This window comes from Aythya fuligula, chromosome 24, assembly GCF_009819795.1.
Source record: "Aythya fuligula isolate bAytFul2 chromosome 24, bAytFul2.pri, whole genome shotgun sequence".
In the NCBI taxonomy this organism is placed as follows: Eukaryota; Metazoa; Chordata; class Aves; order Anseriformes; family Anatidae; genus Aythya; species Aythya fuligula.
Genome location: NC_045582.1, coordinates 1,428,394 through 1,446,857, shown reverse-complemented (window position 1 = coordinate 1,446,857; position 18,464 = coordinate 1,428,394). Strand labels below are relative to the sequence as shown.

Below are 18,464 nucleotides of genomic sequence, written 5' to 3'. Positions count from 1 at the left end.
AGCCGGTCTCCGATTTGCCTGGGAACGAAAATCCCCCTCATCTGTCCCATGCTGCATTTGAAACAGGAGAAAGTCAACTCTTCCAGGCCCTTTGGAGGCTTTTTCCTGCTCTCAGTGATTTTCTCTTCAGCTGTGCTTGGAAGGGAACCAATGCAGCCACTTTCTCCCGGTCTCTGTAAATCATCCCCCCCCACCACCCCCACTTTCCCCTTTCATGCTAATATAAAGGAAATAATTAAAAGACCAGGAAAACGAGCTGCTGGCAAGTTTCCTACGAAGCTGCTCGGCGCTGCGAGGAGCTTGGAGCCTTGCACGGGCACAGGGCAGCCTCTGCTCGCCGGAGGGCTCGGCCCCATCCTGCGCTCGCTGCTCCCATCCTGCGCGGTGCTGGCAGCTCGCTGTCTGCTCACCAGAAGAAAAACAACAACAACAAAAAAGCTCTGCCTAATGCCCAGGTGGCTCCTTTGCAGCTTCACAGCGAGCCAGCCCTTGCAAACGGTCACAGAAGCGTGCGCTGCCAGTGCAGGAACCCGCCAGCAGCGATTTCCATTTCAGAGCCGCGCTTTGAGGGAAACCAGAGCATTTTTCATCCCCCCCCCCCTCCGTTTATCCTCAGGCTCAGCCTGCCCGCGGGGTTACTACGGGGTTTTTGTTCTGTGTCCTTGCTGTCATGTTCCTGGGCTAGACTCGGGATTTCTCAGCGTATTTTGGACAATCTCACACCCCTTACACCCTGGGTCTTCCTGAGATGATTCAATAGTGGCTGTGCATGCACAGGGGTGGCGGCTGCTGCCTTGCTCTGGCTGCTGTATTCACTCTCATATTGCCTCCCTTGCTAACTCCCCCCAAAAAGCCTCCATCTGGGGCTGTTTAACCTCTCCCTGCTTGCTCCTGCGAGGCCACATCCATTAAAACCCAGCCCCATCAGCACCTCCCTGGGCTTTGCCCCCAGCTGCAGCGCAGCAGAAGCACCTGGGGGAAATTTAGGGCTGAGGAAGGGCAGGACCCCCCCCTTCCCCCTGCATCGTGGTGTGGCAGGGAGGTTTTTCCCAGTGCTAAAGGGACAGTTGGGATGTGCTGGGTGCCTTGGTGGCCTGGAGGTGGCTTCTGTCCCTGCTTGTGGTGGCAATGTGTCCCTTCATCCCAGGTGGGTGAGAAATGCTGCCTGCTGGCTGCGGTATTTTAGGGGTGGCTTTGACCCCAGGGGCTCTGCCACTGCTTAGATGTCCTTGTCCCTTGGTACCCTGTCCCAGGACACTTGTGCTCTGTTCCCCTGCATCCCCTACCCCATACGGGGCTGTGGGGATGCCCTGAGATGCCTTTATCCCACCTCTTCCCCCTCTTCAAAGAACCAGGGCGTATTGCTTCTGCCCTGCTCCCCTTGCCTTTGGGGCTGGGTTTATCCCACCCCGGGCACAGCCCAGCTTTCTGCTGGAGCTTCTGGGTGCTGCGACAGCACCGAGAACCCCTTGGAGGCACGGACCCCGCATATTTCCCTGAGCCCAGTGGATAGAGATGTGCTGATGGGCCAGAATTGCTGCCTGCTTCCCATTAGGTGGGAATGCGGCTGGCGCACGTGGCGGGCAGATTTTGCCTCGCAGGGGATGAGGAGGGGAGGTGAGGCTGCCTTACAGCAGGGGCTGCGGGGCTGTCTGCAGCTTGGGGTGGCCTGGAGGGGATCCAAGCACCCCAAATCCCCCCTTCCCCGCAGCCGCTGCACCCACAAAGCCGGGTGAGAGCAGCAGGGGGAACCTACAAAAAGCTTTGCTGGGCTCTTTTGGGGAGGGAGGGGGATCCTGGGGAAGGTGTAAAGGTGAGGTCAGGGTTTGGCTGGGTGCTGTGAGCTCTTCCACTCGCAGAGCCCTGCCGCTCCTCTGGCAGCTCTGCTCTGTTCCCGTCCTATAAGGGAAGGTCGCAGCTCACACGTGGGATGGAAGCATCTCGCCACGTTGGGGGCTCGTTGTGCTTTTTGGTGATTTTTTTCCCCTTTTTCTCTGTGACTGGTTTGGGAACAGAGGGATGTGACCTGGTGCTTATCCGAGACCCTGCGCCGGGGGTAGCAAGGGGCTCAGCAAAGCTGTGGCACCCTGCAGGAGCTAACGGTGGCTGGAAAGGGTGTTTGAGCCTGTCCTTGTCCCCATGTCCCAGTGCTGGTGGCCGTCTGTCCTCCCTCACCTCCCTGCCCGGAGCCGGCAGCCCACGGAGCCCCTCCAGAGCTCGCCGCAGCAGATGCGAGATTAAGCCTGGGGTCGACCTCTCCCTCCCCAGGCACCCATAAACGAGGGGAAGGAAGTTTTCCAGGGCCTTTTTCCCCAGCCCGATGCAAACATCAGGCTCCTTTTCAGGTCTTATTGCTCTTTTTTTTTTTTTTTTTCATTCCCTCCTGCACTAACCGTAAATCAGGTTGCTCTCCCCCAGGACCGTCTAACGCAGCTGATCCCACACATGAAGACCACCTTGCAGAGCTCCTTCTTTCCCTCTCCCCTCGCTCCAGCTTCACCAAGGGATGCAGGGAGGGCTGGGGGGGATGTGTGGGTGTCCCCCCACCCCGGTCCCTCCTGTGCTTCCAGCTCTTCCCAGGTGCTGCAGGCAGAAACCTCCCAGCTCCCACTTTCAGCTCCGCTCCTCTTCTCCGCTCCAGCCTTTTTCCCAGGGGAGGACGGGGATTAAGAGGATGCAGATTAAACCTAATGGATTGATTGCAATTATTTTCCCCTGTTTATTTGCAGTACCGTGTGGGAGCCTGAGAAGAAGATGGGAAAAAAAAAAAAAAAAGGGAACACTCTTTCTGTGCGTGTAGCCCTGCTCCTCATTACATTTCCTGCTAGAGAGCTACCCAGGCCAGGCAAAAAAATGAAACCAGCTACATTTGAGCGTCCTATTTCAAGCCCTTATAAACTGCAATGTGTAAATACTTGTGTGTGCAAACCCACACGCAATCCTGCGTGAAGCTCTTGGAGCAGCAGCCCCAGCCTCTCCCCACGTGCCCGTCTTTGGGAAGGCGCCAGCTGCTGCCGCCGGCAGCTCTTTGTTGCAGGAGCCAACCTTTTATTTATTTTATTTATTTATTTTAACCTGTCATGGGCTGGCACAGTGCTGGAGATCCTCCAAAGCCTGGCCCTTCCACCCCTGTGTTTTGTTTTGTTTTGTTTTCCCCAAAAAATTTGGCTGCCTACGAGCCGGGTGAGTATCAAGCATCAGAAACGTGCCCCGCATCCCTTTGCCTCCCCAGGAGGGGAGCCCTCCTGCCCCTTCCTGAACTCATGGCAAAAATTGGCCCCTATGCAAATAAATCTGCCTGCTTTGGGGTTTTGTGTAGGATTTCAGGAGCCTGAGCCCGCATCTTGGGTGCCAGTGGCAGCGTTGCCAACAGCTCAAGGTGCGGGATCAGGCTCCTGGTGCCTAAGGCAGCACAAGAAGCCAAGGGAAACACCATCCTTGAAGGCCTTTGAGGTTCTTTCCTATCGTGGAAGCACAAATCTTGCTTCTTGGGGGGGTGGGGAGAAAAAAAACAAAAGCATGCCGACGCTGTGATGCTCTTTATTGGCATCCGACCGATACACAAGGATAGCTACCCACCGAGCCGGCCCCGCGCCCCGCCAGCCCCCGTGCAGGATCCCTCCCACCTCATGCTGCTCGCACCCCTCCCGGCACCCCCACAAACTCCTTCTACAACGGCAAATCGTTCGCCACAAACCTCTAATAAATCGGCGTTGGTATCACAGGGGGAGTGGGGGAACAAGTGGAGAAAACACACGGTCTTTGTACAACAGAAACATTAGAAAAGGACACAAAACGTACCGACGAGCATTAACTTTGGCTTGTTTTCCCTCCTTTTTTTTTTTTCTTTTTTTTAAAGTTATTATTATTATTATTAGTTTTCCTGCAACCAGGGATTTGAGGCGTCCCGCGGCTTCTCTTTGGATGCTGAGTTTGTCTCCGTTTCCTCGGCCGCGAGGCTCGGTCGAAGGGCGAGGAAAGGACCCCTTGCTGTGGCAATAGAAACCTGAGACCATGGCAATATTGTCCTGAAGAAAAGCGATTTGCATCTGGCACGGTGCATCCCGGGTGGCTCGGCCAGGCTCACCCGGGCAGGTTTTTGAGGAGGAGTTGGCAGAACCCAGCGCAGGCGCTTGCTTCGAGTCGCTTCACCAAAAGAAGGGACCGAGGGAAACCACATCACGGTAACCAACGCTTGAGTTCATCCCAAAGCATCCCTGGGGATGGCTCAGTCTGGAAGGAGCTGGCACCCCAGCTGGAGGCTTGCAAGCCAGAGTCAAATTTGGGGTGTTTTCCTTGGATTTCAGTGCTCTTGGTGCACAGCTGCTTCGTGCCAGGGCAGGAGGCACTCGACATCCCAGCCTGATCCAAAGGCAGCCCGGGCATTTTTATCTTCCAAAACCCAGGGAGCAAAGTTTCCAAAAGCTTTTATGGGATCGGGTGTTGAGTTTCCACCAATGTTGGCTCCAGGCCCCCTTGCGGGATCCCAGAATGGGCGAATTGGGCAGGGACCTCTGGGCCCATCTCTCCAAGCCCTGCTCCAGAAGGACCACCCGGAGCAGGGCACCCAGGACCGTGTCCAGGCGGCTTTTGGAGCTTTCCAAGGATGGAGACAAGTTCCAGTGCTCCATCATCCTCACAGTCCAGCATTACCTCCTGATCTTCAGGCAGAAACAGGCTGCAGGGCACCGAGCTCTCCACCAGGATCAGCCAAACCCCTCGGTGTCCCCAAGCTCCTCGCAGACCCCCTGCAGTGGTTTTTGGAGCGAGCACGCGCACGTTTCCCCACTTCTCCATCGAGTCTTTAAGGCCAGAGGCGAGGTGGGAACAAGGACGAGGCTGCAAGAAGAGGAAAGCTCAGCCTGCAGGTGGGAAGCCGGGAGCGAGCAGCCCGGGGTGGCTGAGCTGAGGGTTTGGGGTGGGCACCATCACCCCATGACACGTAGAAACATCGAGCATTAGTAAAACAAGGCGGAATTATTTACAAGTCTTGCTTAGCTCTTCGAAGAGGGAAGGAAAATCTCCTCCTGCGCTCGGTGAGGTTTCTGGCTGAAGCAGGAGGCTAAAGGGGAAGGCTGGAGGCTCAGCCGTACCCGGCTCCTGCATGGTGTGAGCTCACCTTGCAGTCCTTGCTCTGCAAAAAAAACCCTCCAGGCGAGGGAGATGGCAAAGCTGCCCCGTTTTGGGGGACATCCTCCAGGGCTGCGCTGGCCGGCGGCAGCTCTAAAGGAGCCCTGGGCGCTCACCTGGCGGCTGCTCCTTCTGCAGCCTCACTGAGTGCCAGGAGGATGGGGTTGATGTGTGAGCTAGAAGGGTTGGGACCCCAGTGCCACCAGTCCAGGACAAGTACAGGCCCAGTATGGGGTCTTGAGGAGGAGCTGCCCCCCCCAGTTGCCAGCCCTGTGCAAGGGGGACAGTGCAATTGCACCAGGGTGGCTTTGCTCCTGGGGCGTGCAGCGCAGGGATGCCGGGATTCGTGCCGAGGGGAGGATGAGCAAAGCCCTTTTGTCGTGTTCCCGCTGCAGGCAGGCACTTTTGTCAGCCCTTTAGACTTTTGGGGTCCCCCCCCTCAGTGGATCTCCAGCACTCCTGGCACTGGCGCAAGGGTGGTGGCACCCGGACACCTGCTCTCCTTTTGGGGCTGTCCCCAGCATTTGGTGGCTGCTCCCCACCCAGGCCAAAAGCTGCCGGCCCCGGGGAGCGCACCCCAAATTTCACAGTGTAGGTTGGGCTGCTGGAAGCCGAGTCCTTTCCCCCAGCCCACCCCCCAGTCACACAGCCCAGCTTAGGGACCAGCCCCCTCCCCAAATCCCGCCGCAGCGGCTCCGCTTCGCTGTGCCCATCCCAGCCCTGCCCTTTGCTCGCGGTTTGGGGGAAGAGGGTGAATTTCAGGGCGGCGGAGGGGAGAGGAAGAGAACAGCAGCATGGGGCGAGGAGAAAGGGCAGGAGGGAGAGACACGGAGCCCCGAGGAGGACAGGGAAGGGGCTGGAAGAAGAGAGAAGAGGAGAGACCTGAGAGTGGTGCTCGTCCCTGCGTGCGCCCAGCCGCCCTAGAGGATGCTCCGGCAGCAGGCGTGGAGCGGGACCGAGCCCGGCTGGGTCAGGGGCTGCCGGGGGGGCTCGGCGGTGGGAGGGGGCGATACCGAAACCAGGAGCTCAGTGCATAGAGGGCCGTAAAACTGGGGGGCCCGGGGAGCCCTCGCTTCCTTCCCACCCTCCTCTCCGGGGGTCTCGGTGCCAGGGAGGGGAGAGGCGAGGGGGCGGCCGGGCACGGGGCCCCCGGTGGCACCTCTCCCCCCCGGGCCGCCCTTCAGACGGGCGAGGTGGCGGTGGACTCGCTGTACAAGCTCTCGGCGATGTCCCCGCGCTGGATTTTCCGCAGGGCCACCAGGAGGGCGTCCAGGGTGGCCGTCTCCTTGGAGGACCAGTCGGCCAGGAGGGCGCGGGCGGGCGATTCCTCCCGCGTGAAGGAGTCAATGAGGTCCTCTTTGTAGCCCAGCTCCCCGGCCAGCTGCCTCCACGTCTCCTCGGCCGAGCTGCTCAGCAGCTTCTCCACCTCCTCCTGCTTGCCCGGCGGCAGGTTGGCGTACAGGCTCCCGTCTCCCTTGGGGGCTGCGAAGGGTGAAGGGGGGTTAAGGCGCTGGGACGCGGTGCCCCCACCCGCCCCGTGGTCCCCAGCTCGCCCTACCTGGCCCCTGCGTGCCCTGGCTGTTTGGCTGCTGGTCGTGCAGGCTCTGGCTGTCCACCGAGATGCCGCTGTCACTGTGCAGCTTCTCCCCCTCCGGGGAGGGCGTCTGGTTCACCGGGCGGTTGTTGGCCCCTTGCTTGTTCTGCTTGCAGCTGTTCCACCTGCACGGAGAGGAGCAGGGGGGCACTGTCCCATCCCATCCCATCCCATCCCATCCCATCCCATCCCATCCCATCCCCACCCCTGGGGCAGCATCCCCTACATGGCACCCCTGGCTTTGGGAGCGGCTTCGTTGCCTTGTCCCCTGCTCGGAACCGTTTTCCCAAGCAGTGTTTCCCCCGTAACCTCTGGCTCAACCCCTCCGCCAGCTGGATCAGGTTAAATCAGCACCGAGTGCCTCTGCTTTTGCAGCTGCCCAGCTCCTGAGCATTGCAAGGGCGCGGGATGTGGCTCCCTCCTGCACGGCCCCGCTGCAGAAAGGCAGCTGCCGGGCGGTTTGCACGCGTGTGCGCACATGGAGCTGCGTGCGGGTCCCCACGTGCAGCGCTGTGCCCACGTGAAGGCGCAGCTGGGGCTTCGGCTGGGTGCACGCACCCACGTCGCCGCCTTCTCGTGGGTGGTGCACGTGGGGCTCGGTGCCCTCTGGGGCTGGAACGGGGCCACTGGGGGGGCTGGGGACACGGCAGGGACCGGGGTGCACGTGGGGCGCACGAGCTGCAGGCTCGCATCTGGGCAGCACGTGTGGGGCCGGGTGGCTGCGTGAGCCTGGGCTGAGGTCCTGGTGGGGAGAAGATGCTGGGGGGACCCCTCAGGGTGCCTCCAGCCCAGGGGGGTGCATGGGGAGCAGCCGAGCCAGCCCTGACCTGCACGGGGCCAGGTGCACACCCAGGGATGAGCCGCTGAGTGTGATCGGCCACGACGGCTGCCCGCGGGGGGATGAGCGGGGGGGTGTTTGTGTTGGGGGTGGCAGGGGAGCACGGCTTGCACCCCCAGCCTGCTGCGATCGCCCTTTTTCATCTCCTCAGCTGCCTTATTTCTCGTGCATTTCTTGGCAATCCAGCTCCTGCCCACCCACCCTGCTCCCCTCCCTCGTTTCGTGGCGCTGTCGGTGACTGCTCCAAACGCAGGACCTCCAAGGGGGGTGGGCACAGGCTGCTTCCCCCATCCAACTCCCCCTTTTTCCTACACACCCCCAGGGCTCTGCCCTGCTTCTCTACCTTTTGAAGGCGATGTAAGCCACCAGCCCCACCACCACAGCCGCCAGGATGGAGCAGTAGACGGGGATGAGGTTGTCGGCTGTGCCGCGGCTCACGACGGGCTGCGAGCTGCCCATGACGGTGGTGCCGGTGTCTGCCAGGGTGCTGGCCATGGCCTCGGTGTTGAAGGGGTCCCTGGTGACGGGTTCGGGGCTCTCAGAGCCCGCCAGGGACGGGGTGTGTGTTGTCCAGCGAGGGTGGAGGTCTGCCAGGAGGGGAAAAAACAAAGGGAAGGGTCAGCCACGTACCCGGCGGTGACTTGTAGCAGCTCTGGCACAGCCCCTTGTCCCCAAGCTTGTCCTTGCAAGCCAACCTGGGCCCCCAGTCCCTCTGGACCCCGAGACAAGCCAAAGCTGTCTCCTCTTCCGAAAGGCTGATGGTGCCTGGTCTTGGCTGGGCTGCTTGGACACGACTTTGAAGGTTTTCCTGTCCCAGCACGGCTTTGCTCGAGCCATTCAGCAAGGGACAAACCACGTATCTGTGCGTCCCTGTTGCCTGTGGGCATCCAGCCTCGCACAAGCAGGGTTTGTTTATCCCCACTGAGGGTTTGCTCCAGCCCTGGCACTGGGATGGAAGAGGAGCTCTGCCCCCAGACATGCAAACCTGCTGGCTGAGCCCCGGGCTCCTGTCGCTGATCCCAGAGAGCTGCTATGGGGCTCGGTCCCCAGGCTGCAGCCCCAGATGCCTCCCACCTACAGCACATCTGCACCGAGACCTGCCTAAGGCAAAGCAGCTGCCTCTGCAGCTCGCAAGGAGCCGGGTCTGCCTGGCTTCATCTGCTGCCCGCAGCCTGGATTCAACCCCCCAGGGGGGAGCAGAAAGGGGGAATCCTCGGCTTGTCCCCTTCCCCTGGCCCCTGCCTGCTGGGTGCGCCCCGCCAGCCCAGCCCCGATCTGGGAGTGACCCCGTTCCCACCCATACATCCACACCCAGCAGATGGATGTGCCTCGTCTTGCACTGGGAAGAGCTCTCACCTGCGTGCCCAACCCCCCCGCAGAGCCTGCCTCCCCCCAGACCTACCCCTGCCCCTCTCCAGGGCCTTTCCCCGTGCCCGTGGGCAGCCTCCGGGCGAGCTCTGCAGGGCTGTGTCCCCGCTGTGCCACACCGGGGCTGTGCCACGTCCCCGGCCACCCGGTGCCCCAGGCACTTTGCAAGCTCGAGGCTGGAGCAAGCCCCAACCAACCCCTCCTGGGCACAGCCCAATTCCTGCTCCCTGCTGCACCAGCCCCTGTGCAACTGCAGGCAAACAACCAGCCCTGGTGCAATCCCCAGCCTGGTGGTTCCACCTCTGCTCGTGCACCCCGAGCTCTCCAGCACCACGACAGCACGGGGGACACCTCCCCCTGCCTGCTGGCTGTCCCCAGGGGGGGAAGAAAGGGGTCTCCTGGTGCTGGCAGCCCCCTGTGCCGACCCTCCCAGCCGTGGCCCCCATCCGGATCCCGCTGCCCTTTGGGAGCAACGCTTCGGTGGCCACCACGGCCGTATCCGGCGGGGCCCCGCTGGCAGCTAACAAAGCTCACCCTGTGCTCCTTGACTTATGGCTCCATTTACTCGACCCTTCCAAGGGATCAGCCAAAGGGAGCTGCGCTGGCTGCCGCCTCGTGCTGTGAATCAGCGGCGTGCGGGACAAAGCCCCTTTTTCTAAGCCACTGGGCTCAGGGCAGGAACCGTGCTGCTGTTGCCAAAAGCAGCCGGGGCAGCCCCGGTGCCAGCCTAAACCCCCCCCAAAAACAGCCCCACTGGGATACGGGGACTGTGCATGGCATGGGGCAGCACGGCCAGGCTGCTCTGCTGAATGATGCTGCGCACCAAACCTTCCCGGGCTGTGGGGCTGGCTGCTCCCCAGCTTTTTCTGAGGGCAGCAGCAGTTAATTCCCATTGAAAACCCATCGGCTGCCAGATTTCCTTTTGACGAAGGCTCTGGTGGCAGCGAAAGCAACATCCGAGGCTGCCGGACCTCTTGGCTGAGCATTTGCAAGGGGGCTGAAGGCTCGCAGCAAGCGCTGGCTCCTTAGGAAGCTGCGTGCTGCGATGCCCAAGGGGTGGGGATCTCAGCTGGACACGGGGTCCTTTCTTCTCCTCCACCCCCAGGGCCCTGCACCCACCTCCCCATTGCTGCTGTGCAACGGGAAACCGAGGCACAGAGCACTGCAGATGGCTGTGCTTGCACCACGAGAGCCAGCGAGCCCTGCTCCCCCCTCAAAAGGCAGCGGTACCTCTGCATTCGGCGTCGGAGGTGGCCGTGCACTCCTTCACCATCACCTCGTTCTCCTCGCAGATGGTGCAGGGCAGGCAGGGGTCCACGAAGTTGGCCTCATCCGAGAAGGTGCCCTCGGGGCACTCCTCGCACACCGTGTCCTGCGAGTCCCTGCAGGGGAACATGAGGCCGAAGCCCACCTCGCAGACCCGGCACTCCTTGCAGCTCCCGCTCAGCTCGTCCTGGTAGTAGCCGTAGGCGCAGCGGCACACGGCGTCGTCCGACTCCACGCAGGGCGCCGACATGCTCTGCAGCCCCACGCACTGCGTGCACGGCTTGCACGGCTCCGTGGCGCTCACCGTGTCCGAGTAGGTCACGCCTGGGAAGGAGGGGGCAAAAAGGGGGTGAGCAGAGGGCCACTGGAGTGTCCCCGTCCCCGCTGGCCGCTCTGCGCCCCTGCGGTGGCTTTGCTGCAGCCCCCAGCTCCCAGTCCCATCCTGCTGGGGGAGCTGGGTTTGTGCAGGGGTTGCAGGCTGGGAATGGCGCTTTTCATTGTTTTCCTCCTCCTCTGAGACATGGGGAGAGTTTGCCCCACTGCAGCCCCCCCAAAACCACCGGTCCCCTTCCAGCCCCTGGCGACTTTGTGGCCTCCCCTTGCCTGTTCCCTTCCTGTTAACAGCAAATCCCTTTTTGCAGCAATTCCTTGTGCTGAGGGGGGAGTGCAGCCCCTAACTCGGGTCCTTGGAGCTCCTGCAGCCTGCAGAGATCTCATTGCTGTCCCTTCCCATCACACCCATCCCAGCCATGCCCATGTCCTTGGTGCCCGTGTCCCAGAGCGAGCGTCCCTGTGCGCGGCCAGGGCACCGTCCCCATTTCCGACCTGCGGACGGTCCCCATGGCCCACACTGGCACCGACAGACATCGCATCCCCAAAGCTTTCCCCTCTGCATCCTGCCCGGGAGGTCCCTGGGGACATCTCTGCCCTGTGTCCCCCCCCCGTTTGGCCTCGTGCTCCCCACCGGGGAGGCCAGGGGATGCGGGAGGTGATGCAAACAGGAGGTTACAACACTAATTGCTGACTCTCCTCTGACCCCGGGGCTCCTTGCTCTCCAGTTTCACCCCGCAGGGCTGACTCTGCCGTGTAAATCAATACCCTCCCGAAGCCCGACGAGCCCCCCCCTGCGTCCCCTCCTTCCCCTGCATGGTCCCCAAGGTGTTTGAGGTTATTTTTAGCCCAGCGAGCCAGGATCAGTGCCCGTCCTGGAGGGCACAGTCGCTCTCTCTCCATCACGGTCTTTGCAGTGGTTTCCCCGTAGCCTACGCTGCTGAAATGCGGGGGAAAGTCCAATCCCCCATCCCCTCCTTGGAGAATGTGTTGGGGAATGATGTGCAAGCCCTCAGGAAGGCAAACCAGCCACCTCTCCATCCTTAATCAGGAGCTGGGGATTTCCTCTGGAAGCTCCCAGGGCTGCGCCCCCGCCCTGCACCGGCCAAACCTTCCCTGTGGCCTCCCAGCACCTCTGGTGGCCTCCAGCTTCTTGTGGTGGCCAAGAAGCTGGCAGGAGGAGCTGCTCTGGTGCCTCTTTTATAACATTTTCAGGACAGAGGGGAAGGAAGAGCCCTGAGGTGACGGTGACGGGCAGGGGCAGCTCCCCGGCTGCACCCCAAGGACAAGGGCACCGAGCCAGCACCGGGATGTCCCCGGGGCTCCCCAAACCCATTCCTTCTCCTTCAGGGACGGGGTCCTCTGCACCAACCACCTCAGAATTATGCCACACATCACTGTGTCATGCCCAAACCATGCCAAAAGCAGCAGATTCAGCTAATGGCAGGGGGGCCTGGGGTGGGCGAGCAACCCCTGCCCGGCCGAGCGGAGGCAGAGCCGCGCTGGGTCGGCTGCTGGCGTGCGCGGCTCCCATTAACCTGGCCTCGTCCCTCGCATTATTCTGAATTATTGATAGGCACCATTAGAGCGGGGAAGTGGCCAGGAAAGGCATACGGCTGAGTGGGCACATTTTCAGTGGCAGCAAAGGTATCGGAGCTGAGCAATTACAGCTGAGATTCAGCCGGGGCCCCCCTCCCTCCCGCAGCGATGGAGGCTGGTGAAGGGGGATAAATAAATCATGAGGCAGCCTCTGGGGGGGTGGGGGGGGGCAGCGAGGGAGGGAGAGAATAAAAATTATAATAAAAAAGCAAGTGGCCGTTTGGGCTGCTGCAGGAACCGCTGCCTTCAGGGTTTGGGGGGGGTGCTGCTTTGATAGGAGCAAAAAGTCTTTGCGAAACGATTTGGCCGGTGGGTCGGGAAGCTGTCCAAGGCGAAGCCTCGGAGGCAGCCTGGGGTGGAGGTGAGGATTTTCGTGCCCCTGTTCCCCGTAGCCTGTTTTTTCTGCCTGTTCCGGCAGCTGGGGGAATTCTGCAGGGAAGGGGCTGCCCACGCAGTGACCCTTGGAGCCGGTGGGAGCCCAGGCTGGGGGAGAAGGGTGGAAGCAGCTCCCAAAGGATCCCGTCCCCATCCCAGCACAGGCTGGTGATGGGTTTGCAGGTCTCCTCTCCATCCCCAGAAATCCCCCCCTAGGCTCAGAGGGCAATTGGGGACCTTTCAGCACCTAGCACCCCCAGCACCCATCCCTCAGCCCCACTCAGCAGCACCCAGCTGATGAATTGTGGGGCTCAGCCCCTGCTGCATCGACAACAAACAGCAGCTGGGGCAGGGCTGGGAGTATAAAGCAGGACGGCTGGCAGGGAGGTTATCTCCCATTTTCTTTGTGGTTTTGGGGTTTGTTTGCTCTTCCCAGTTGATGCAACGAGGGACCAGGCTGTCCCCTTGCTGCCCAGGGGGGTGGTGGAGGCCTGATCCTGCCCTGGGATTTACACCAGGTGCTTGGGTGAGTGAGGAGAGCGCTGGGGTGTGGGTGCTCCCAACTGGGGTGTGTGAGGGCTGTGGGGGACACTGAGGCACGGAGGGGTGCCTTTTTGTCTCCATGCTTTCCAGCTCAGCTCCCTGACCCTCCAGAGCTGGTGCCAGAGGTTAATCCTGCTGGGGTGCAAACCGGAGCAGCAGCACTCACGTACAGCCCCCAGCACCCGTGCCCTGGCTCACGCACCCAGGCCGTGGGCTCTCCGTAACCTCTGCACCCACCGTCCTCCGGGGAGGGTGGAAACTCCCTTCCACCCCCAGTTCCCAGAAAGAAGGTGGGAAGGAAGCCATCCCCGGCCTGGAAACGGAGGGGCTTTGTGTGAGGCGTTCCCATCGGGAGCATCTCTGGGACACAAAGCAGCCCTGGCCGTGCCCTCTGGGTTTGCAGCCCTGGAGCCAGAGGCAGCGAGCCCGCCCCAAGGTTGCAGCCGGTGGGTTGCAGCCTCCCCGGCTGCTCGGAGGGCGAGCGCCCTTCATCGATTTTGCAGGAAGGCAGAGGTATTTTTAGCCCTGCCCTGATGCTGCTCTGTGCCGGTGCCGCTCTGGTTATGGGGTTTCTCCTCTTATAGGGCTTCTCCCCCTCCGGTCTCTGCCTCTTTCACTCCCCTCATGGCCGTGCTCTGCCCCTTCCCCCTCTCAAACCACATCCCCGGAGCGCTCTGGGCTTGGCTGGCACAGATTCCCCTACAAAGACTTGTCCCCAGCTCTTCAAAGGCTTTGCAGCAGTAAATTTGAAGGGCAGGTTGCTTACGCCTACCATGGCGTTGTTTAAACACCAAGAGTTGGGCCACTTCGTCTGTACGCATTTACCCAGCTCGCCAGCACAAACCTGAGCGACATTTACGAAGTGTTTGACATAGGCAATGTGCCTGGGGCTGGCCAGCTGAAAACTGTCCCCCCCCTGCTGTATCAGGAGCCTGTGTGATTTGCTTCTCCCTCCCCCAGCTTTATTTTGCAGCCTTTACAAGGTAAAACCAGCAGTGGTACAGGTGGCTCGCTGGGAGACCGCGGTGTGGGCAGGTTTTGGAGGGCAGTGCTGGGGGGGAGCTGGGGGACAGCGCCCTGGAAGGGGACCTGCAAACGTGCCTGGCACCAGCAGGTCCTGGAACGGGGCAGTTGTTGGATCTGGGGTTGGGATTTGCTGGGCAGATGGCTGAAGGATTGGGGGAAAATCCTGGAAGAAATCCTGCCATTTGGGCGCGTTTGTGCAGGAGTTGGGCACCGGGAGGCTGCAGCGAGCGGCACGAAGTGCATCCACACAACTCTCCCAAGGGGATGCGCACGGGGAGGACCCCGGTGCCTGCTGGTGGTCCCCAAAGCCCCCCCCCCTGTGCCCAACACCCTCGGCGGGGGGGGAGCAGGTACTCACTGTCCAGGCAGGGCTCGCAGACGGTCTGGTTGACCCCGCAGGGCTGCACCACCCCCTCGCCCAGGTTGCAGGCTTTGCAGCACTCCCCGCTCGTGGTGTACATCTTGGTGAAGCACTTGTCCTTGGAGCCCCAGGCGGGTCCCTGGGGGAGAAAACAGAGCTGGGAGGTGACTCTCGGCGCCGGGATTCCCCCTGCAAGGGTGGGCAGAGAAACGCGTGGCATCCAGGCGGGGTTGTGCCATGGGGTGGACACCCGATGTCTGGATGAAAGGGGAATCGTGTATTAAACGCAGGGCTCGGGAGAGAGGGGAGTTAAGTGGTTTTCCTAGGCAAAACTCACTCATTTGGAAAGCCCCTCGAAGTGTTACTGATGGAGGCGATGAGAGCCTGGGGCTGGTGGACGTGATGGGGGAAGCAGGGTAATGGCACTGTGTGTTCTCGTCTCTCACCTGCTCCCCCCCAGCCCCATGAGGATGTTTTGCCATCCCAAAAGGCTCAGCCCTGCCCTGCCTGGTGGGCAGCAGGGCATTGCCCCCAGCCGGGCTGCAGGGAGCCCTGCCAGCCCCCACGGGAGGGTTTGGAGAGCTGGGGTCCCCGCTCCACACCATGCTCTCACTGAACATCACGATTGGAAATCAGCCCCCACGATGGAAATGAAGACTTTAAAAGGAGCCCAGAGAGCTTCAGCCGCCTAATGGGAGTGAGTGGATTTGCTTATAAAACCTGTCATCACACATGGAAGCAATAAAAGTGCCATGAGCGGTGCGGTTTGGAGCACATGCACTTTGCAGCGGGGAGCAGCGCTGGCCGGGCTGTGGGTTGGCCTCGCCATCCCTCTGCCATCAGCCTGAGCCTGGTTTTGGGGGGAAAAAACTCAACGGGAGCCTGGAGGAGCTCCCCCTCCCTGCGTCCCCAAGCATCTGGATGCCTTGCCAGCCACTTGGCCGCCTCTCTTCTTCGCACAATGCGGCGTTATGAACTCACGGGTGCATCATCCGGCATCATCCGGCCCGGCCTGAGACAATGGAGCGCCAATTATAGGCAGCTGAATGACAAAGTGCTCCAATTACCCTGCGCTGGAAAGCATGCGCTCTCCTGGCTGGCGCTGCTTCGCCAGCCTGACCTGGCACCGGGCCCCGGCTGCACGGGCGAGAGAGGGTTTGGCATGGGGGGCACTTCCAGCGCCCCCAAATACCAGCTGGGGGGGTGAGAAAGGGGCTGGATTTGCAGCAGGGACTGAGCCAGGCAGCAGGGTTGTGCCCCGCTGCTTGCAGCGACCCAGGCGGGGCGCAGGGCTGGAGCTCACCCTGCTGCTCCCTCTGCAACGATCCCCCCCACGCTCGGGCAGGTTTCTGCTCCCCGCAGCGGCGGCTGGGAAGGAGGGAAGCATCCCAACGTGCCTGGCTATAAATAGTGCTGGGAAGGCTGGGGCCAGCAGCTGGGGCCAGCAGCAGCCAGCTCTCCCACGCCGCCCGCGCCCGAGGCAGCTGCGAGCAGCCCCGCGGGGCCAGGACCCGGCTGCGTCGTTTCCTCCGTGCGAAGACCCCGAGCCCCGACAGCTTCCCCCTGCTCTCCTCAGGCTGCTGAGGGACACCCTGTGCTTCCCCCTCCCCGCTGCCAGGTCCTACCCTCGGCGCTTCTAAATGGTGTGGAAAATGCAACTTCCAGTCCCAGGTGCGGCGCCCGCCCCCACCTTCCCCGCCTGCATTTCCCTTTCAGCTCCATCTCGAGCACTGAAACGTTCGTAAAGATTAACACGCTCATGAGGGGGGGCACATGGTCTGCATTAGCCCGCTGAAATGTGCATGTTATTAACACAACTCCTGTTGACAAAGCCACAGGTATTAACACTATAAAGCATCTTGACAGCTGGGCCGAGGAGGGGGGACGCGCAGAGGGTGCGAGCAACACCTTTGTGAGCTTTTAATTGCTTTCTGAGTTGTTCCTGTGCGTTTCTCTCCCCAAGCAGACGCCGCCAGTTGAGGAGATGGCCTTGGAGGAAGAGCTACGTGGAGCGAGTTGTGCGAGGCACCATTATCTCCCCAGCCCTGGCACAGAAAACCGCGTTGCGCCGGAGCGGGGAACGGCGGCGACGCTGCAGCTGGAGATGGGCCCAGTGGCAAGCCTGGATCCGAACCGCCTGCGAGCCTGACAGACGGGCTCTGCATTTTTTGGCTATGCACCCTGTCTAGAAAAGGCCAAACCCCTGGCTCCGAGCACTCCCCAAACTTTGGGCAGCACGGAGAGCCATGTCGGAGCTCGCCGGGTCCGGCCAGCCCTCGGCACGGCAGGACGGGCAGGGCTCTGCCTCCTCCCCTGCTGAGCTCCCGTCCCAGCAGCACAGGTAACGAGCCATGAAATTGGGGTTCTTGGGGTTTGGGGCAACCCTGGGGCTGTGGCCACAGCTGTGTGAGCACCTCTAGACCTGTCCTGGTGAGGGATCGGAGGGGCAGTGGGGTTCCCCTTCTCCAGCTCTGCTGTGGGGCTGGGTGGGCTCGGCAGGTGCAATCCTCGGGGACGCATCCAGCCCTGACCTGGGGAGGTGGCTGCAGGGTTTGGGGGACCCCCAAGCCCTGCCTGGCTGCAGGAGGCTGCCTCAGGAGGGAGGAATTTCCCAGGGTTGAAATCATTTGAACCAGTTTGGCTGGGCTTGCATCTTGCTTTCTCTGCCACGGGTCCTGGGGAGCTCATCCAGCCCGGCCCCCACCCCACGGGTGTCCGAGGGAAGGGGACCCCCTGGCACAGAGCCCCCAGCCCCGCTCTCCTCCTCGGTCTCTGAATGAAACCACTGAGGCACGGGGCTTAACATCTGCCCAAAAGGTGTCCTGCTGCCTGCCGAGCCCTCCAGGACACCCCCCTCCCATCAAATCCTCCCGCAGCAAAAGCCCCGTTTCTGCCCCAGGTAGCTCCGTCTGTCCTGTGCGCCCAGTCCGTGTGTCCTTCTCCGGGGGTCCCCCTCTTCCCTGTCACCCCCCAGGCTCTGAAGTTTTGTCTGTGGCACGGGCTGAGGCTGTGCCTGTCCGGGGGGGCTCACGCTGCGGGGAGGGAAGCTTTGCCCTTCCTACAGGGCATTGAGTTTGGAGAGGGGAAGGTTTGGGGCCATGGGGTTCAGGAGATGAAGGCACAGGGGTGGGGCTGCTCCTCCCCACACCACCACCACCCTTTTTCCCGGGAGAAAAGGGATGGCAGAGCCCAGCTCGGCGCTAGCGGGACGCGAGGGGCTGCACAAACCATCCCGGCGGGGTCCCCATCCCCACCCACCTCCCCGCTCCCCTCCCTCTGCGCCCAGCCGCGCTCTGCTTGCCCACCCGGGGGACCCTCCAGCCCGGCTGCCCGGTGCCTCCGGGACCCTCCAGCCCTCTACATTTGCCCTCCCCGCCTTCCACTTGCCCGGTACCCCCGGGACCCTCCAAATAAGAGGCTGGAGAGCCCCGGGGGCGCAGCGCCGGGGTACCCCGGCTCCTCTCCATCCCCCCTCTGCCTTGTGCCTGCGGGACCCGGGGACCCCCCGCGCTCCTTCCCCGGTCCCTCCAGGGCTCCGGGTCCCCCGGGCACCTGCCAGGAGCCCTCCCCGCCTCCCGGCCCGGCACTCACCGCCGGCAGCAGGAGCAGCAGCAGCGGCAGGAGCCCGGCCATGGTGCGCGGGGGTCGCCTCGCATCCCCCGAGCAGCGGGTGCGCGGCCGGGCTGCCCTCCCTCTGCCGCCCGCCGCCTCGGCAGCACCAGAAAAGGGCTGCAAGTCCCTCCTCCTCCTCCTCCTCCTCTCCGCCCCCGGAGCATCACGGCGAGCAGCAGAGCCAGCACCCTCCTCTGTCGGCACACAAAGCCCGGACCCCCCCCCTCCACCTCCTCGCCCCCGCAAGAACCCGCCGCCCTCCCACAAAGCGCTTTTGGGGTGCGCTCCCCCCAGCCCCTCCGGTGTTTGTGTCCGTCTGTGCACCCTTCTCTGCTGTCTGTCCGTCCATTCATCCCTCTGTCCATCCATCCATCCATCCATCCATCCATCCATCCATCCATCCATCCATCCATCTCTCTCCA

The 18,464-nt window shown here is 62.1% G+C and overlaps 1 protein-coding gene across 1 annotated transcript; it reads right to left on the bottom strand.

The window, feature by feature from the left end:
- Positions 1 to 3,524: 3,524 nt before the first annotated feature.
- NGFR (nerve growth factor receptor) lies at positions 3,525 to 18,122 on the bottom strand. Its single transcript, XM_032202688.1, has 6 exons — positions 18,022 to 18,122; positions 14,428 to 14,569; positions 10,161 to 10,520; positions 7,906 to 8,149; positions 6,689 to 6,849; positions 3,525 to 6,612 (listed from the first exon to the last, which is right to left on the bottom strand). Exons 1-6 carry the CDS (start codon positions 18,061 to 18,063, stop codon positions 6,311 to 6,313), a joined length of 1,251 nt encoding a protein of 416 aa, XP_032058579.1. The 5' UTR covers positions 18,064 to 18,122; the 3' UTR covers positions 3,525 to 6,310.
- Positions 18,123 to 18,464: the final 342 nt, after the last annotated feature.

Bases quoted from the DNA above. Each gene is read 5' to 3' on its own strand.
- NGFR (XM_032202688.1), bottom strand. From the start codon at position 18,063: ATGGCCGGGCTCCTGCCGCTGCTGCTGCTCCTGCTGCCGGCG. The intron at 10,521-14,427 runs GTGAGTACCTGC...CCTCCTTCCCAG, and splicing joins CTGCGAGCCCTGCCTGGACA to GCGTGACCTACTCGGACACG. The intron at 8,150-10,160 runs GTACCGCTGCCT...CCCTCCTGGCAG, and splicing joins CTCCGACGCCGAATGCAGAG to ACCTCCACCCTCGCTGGACA.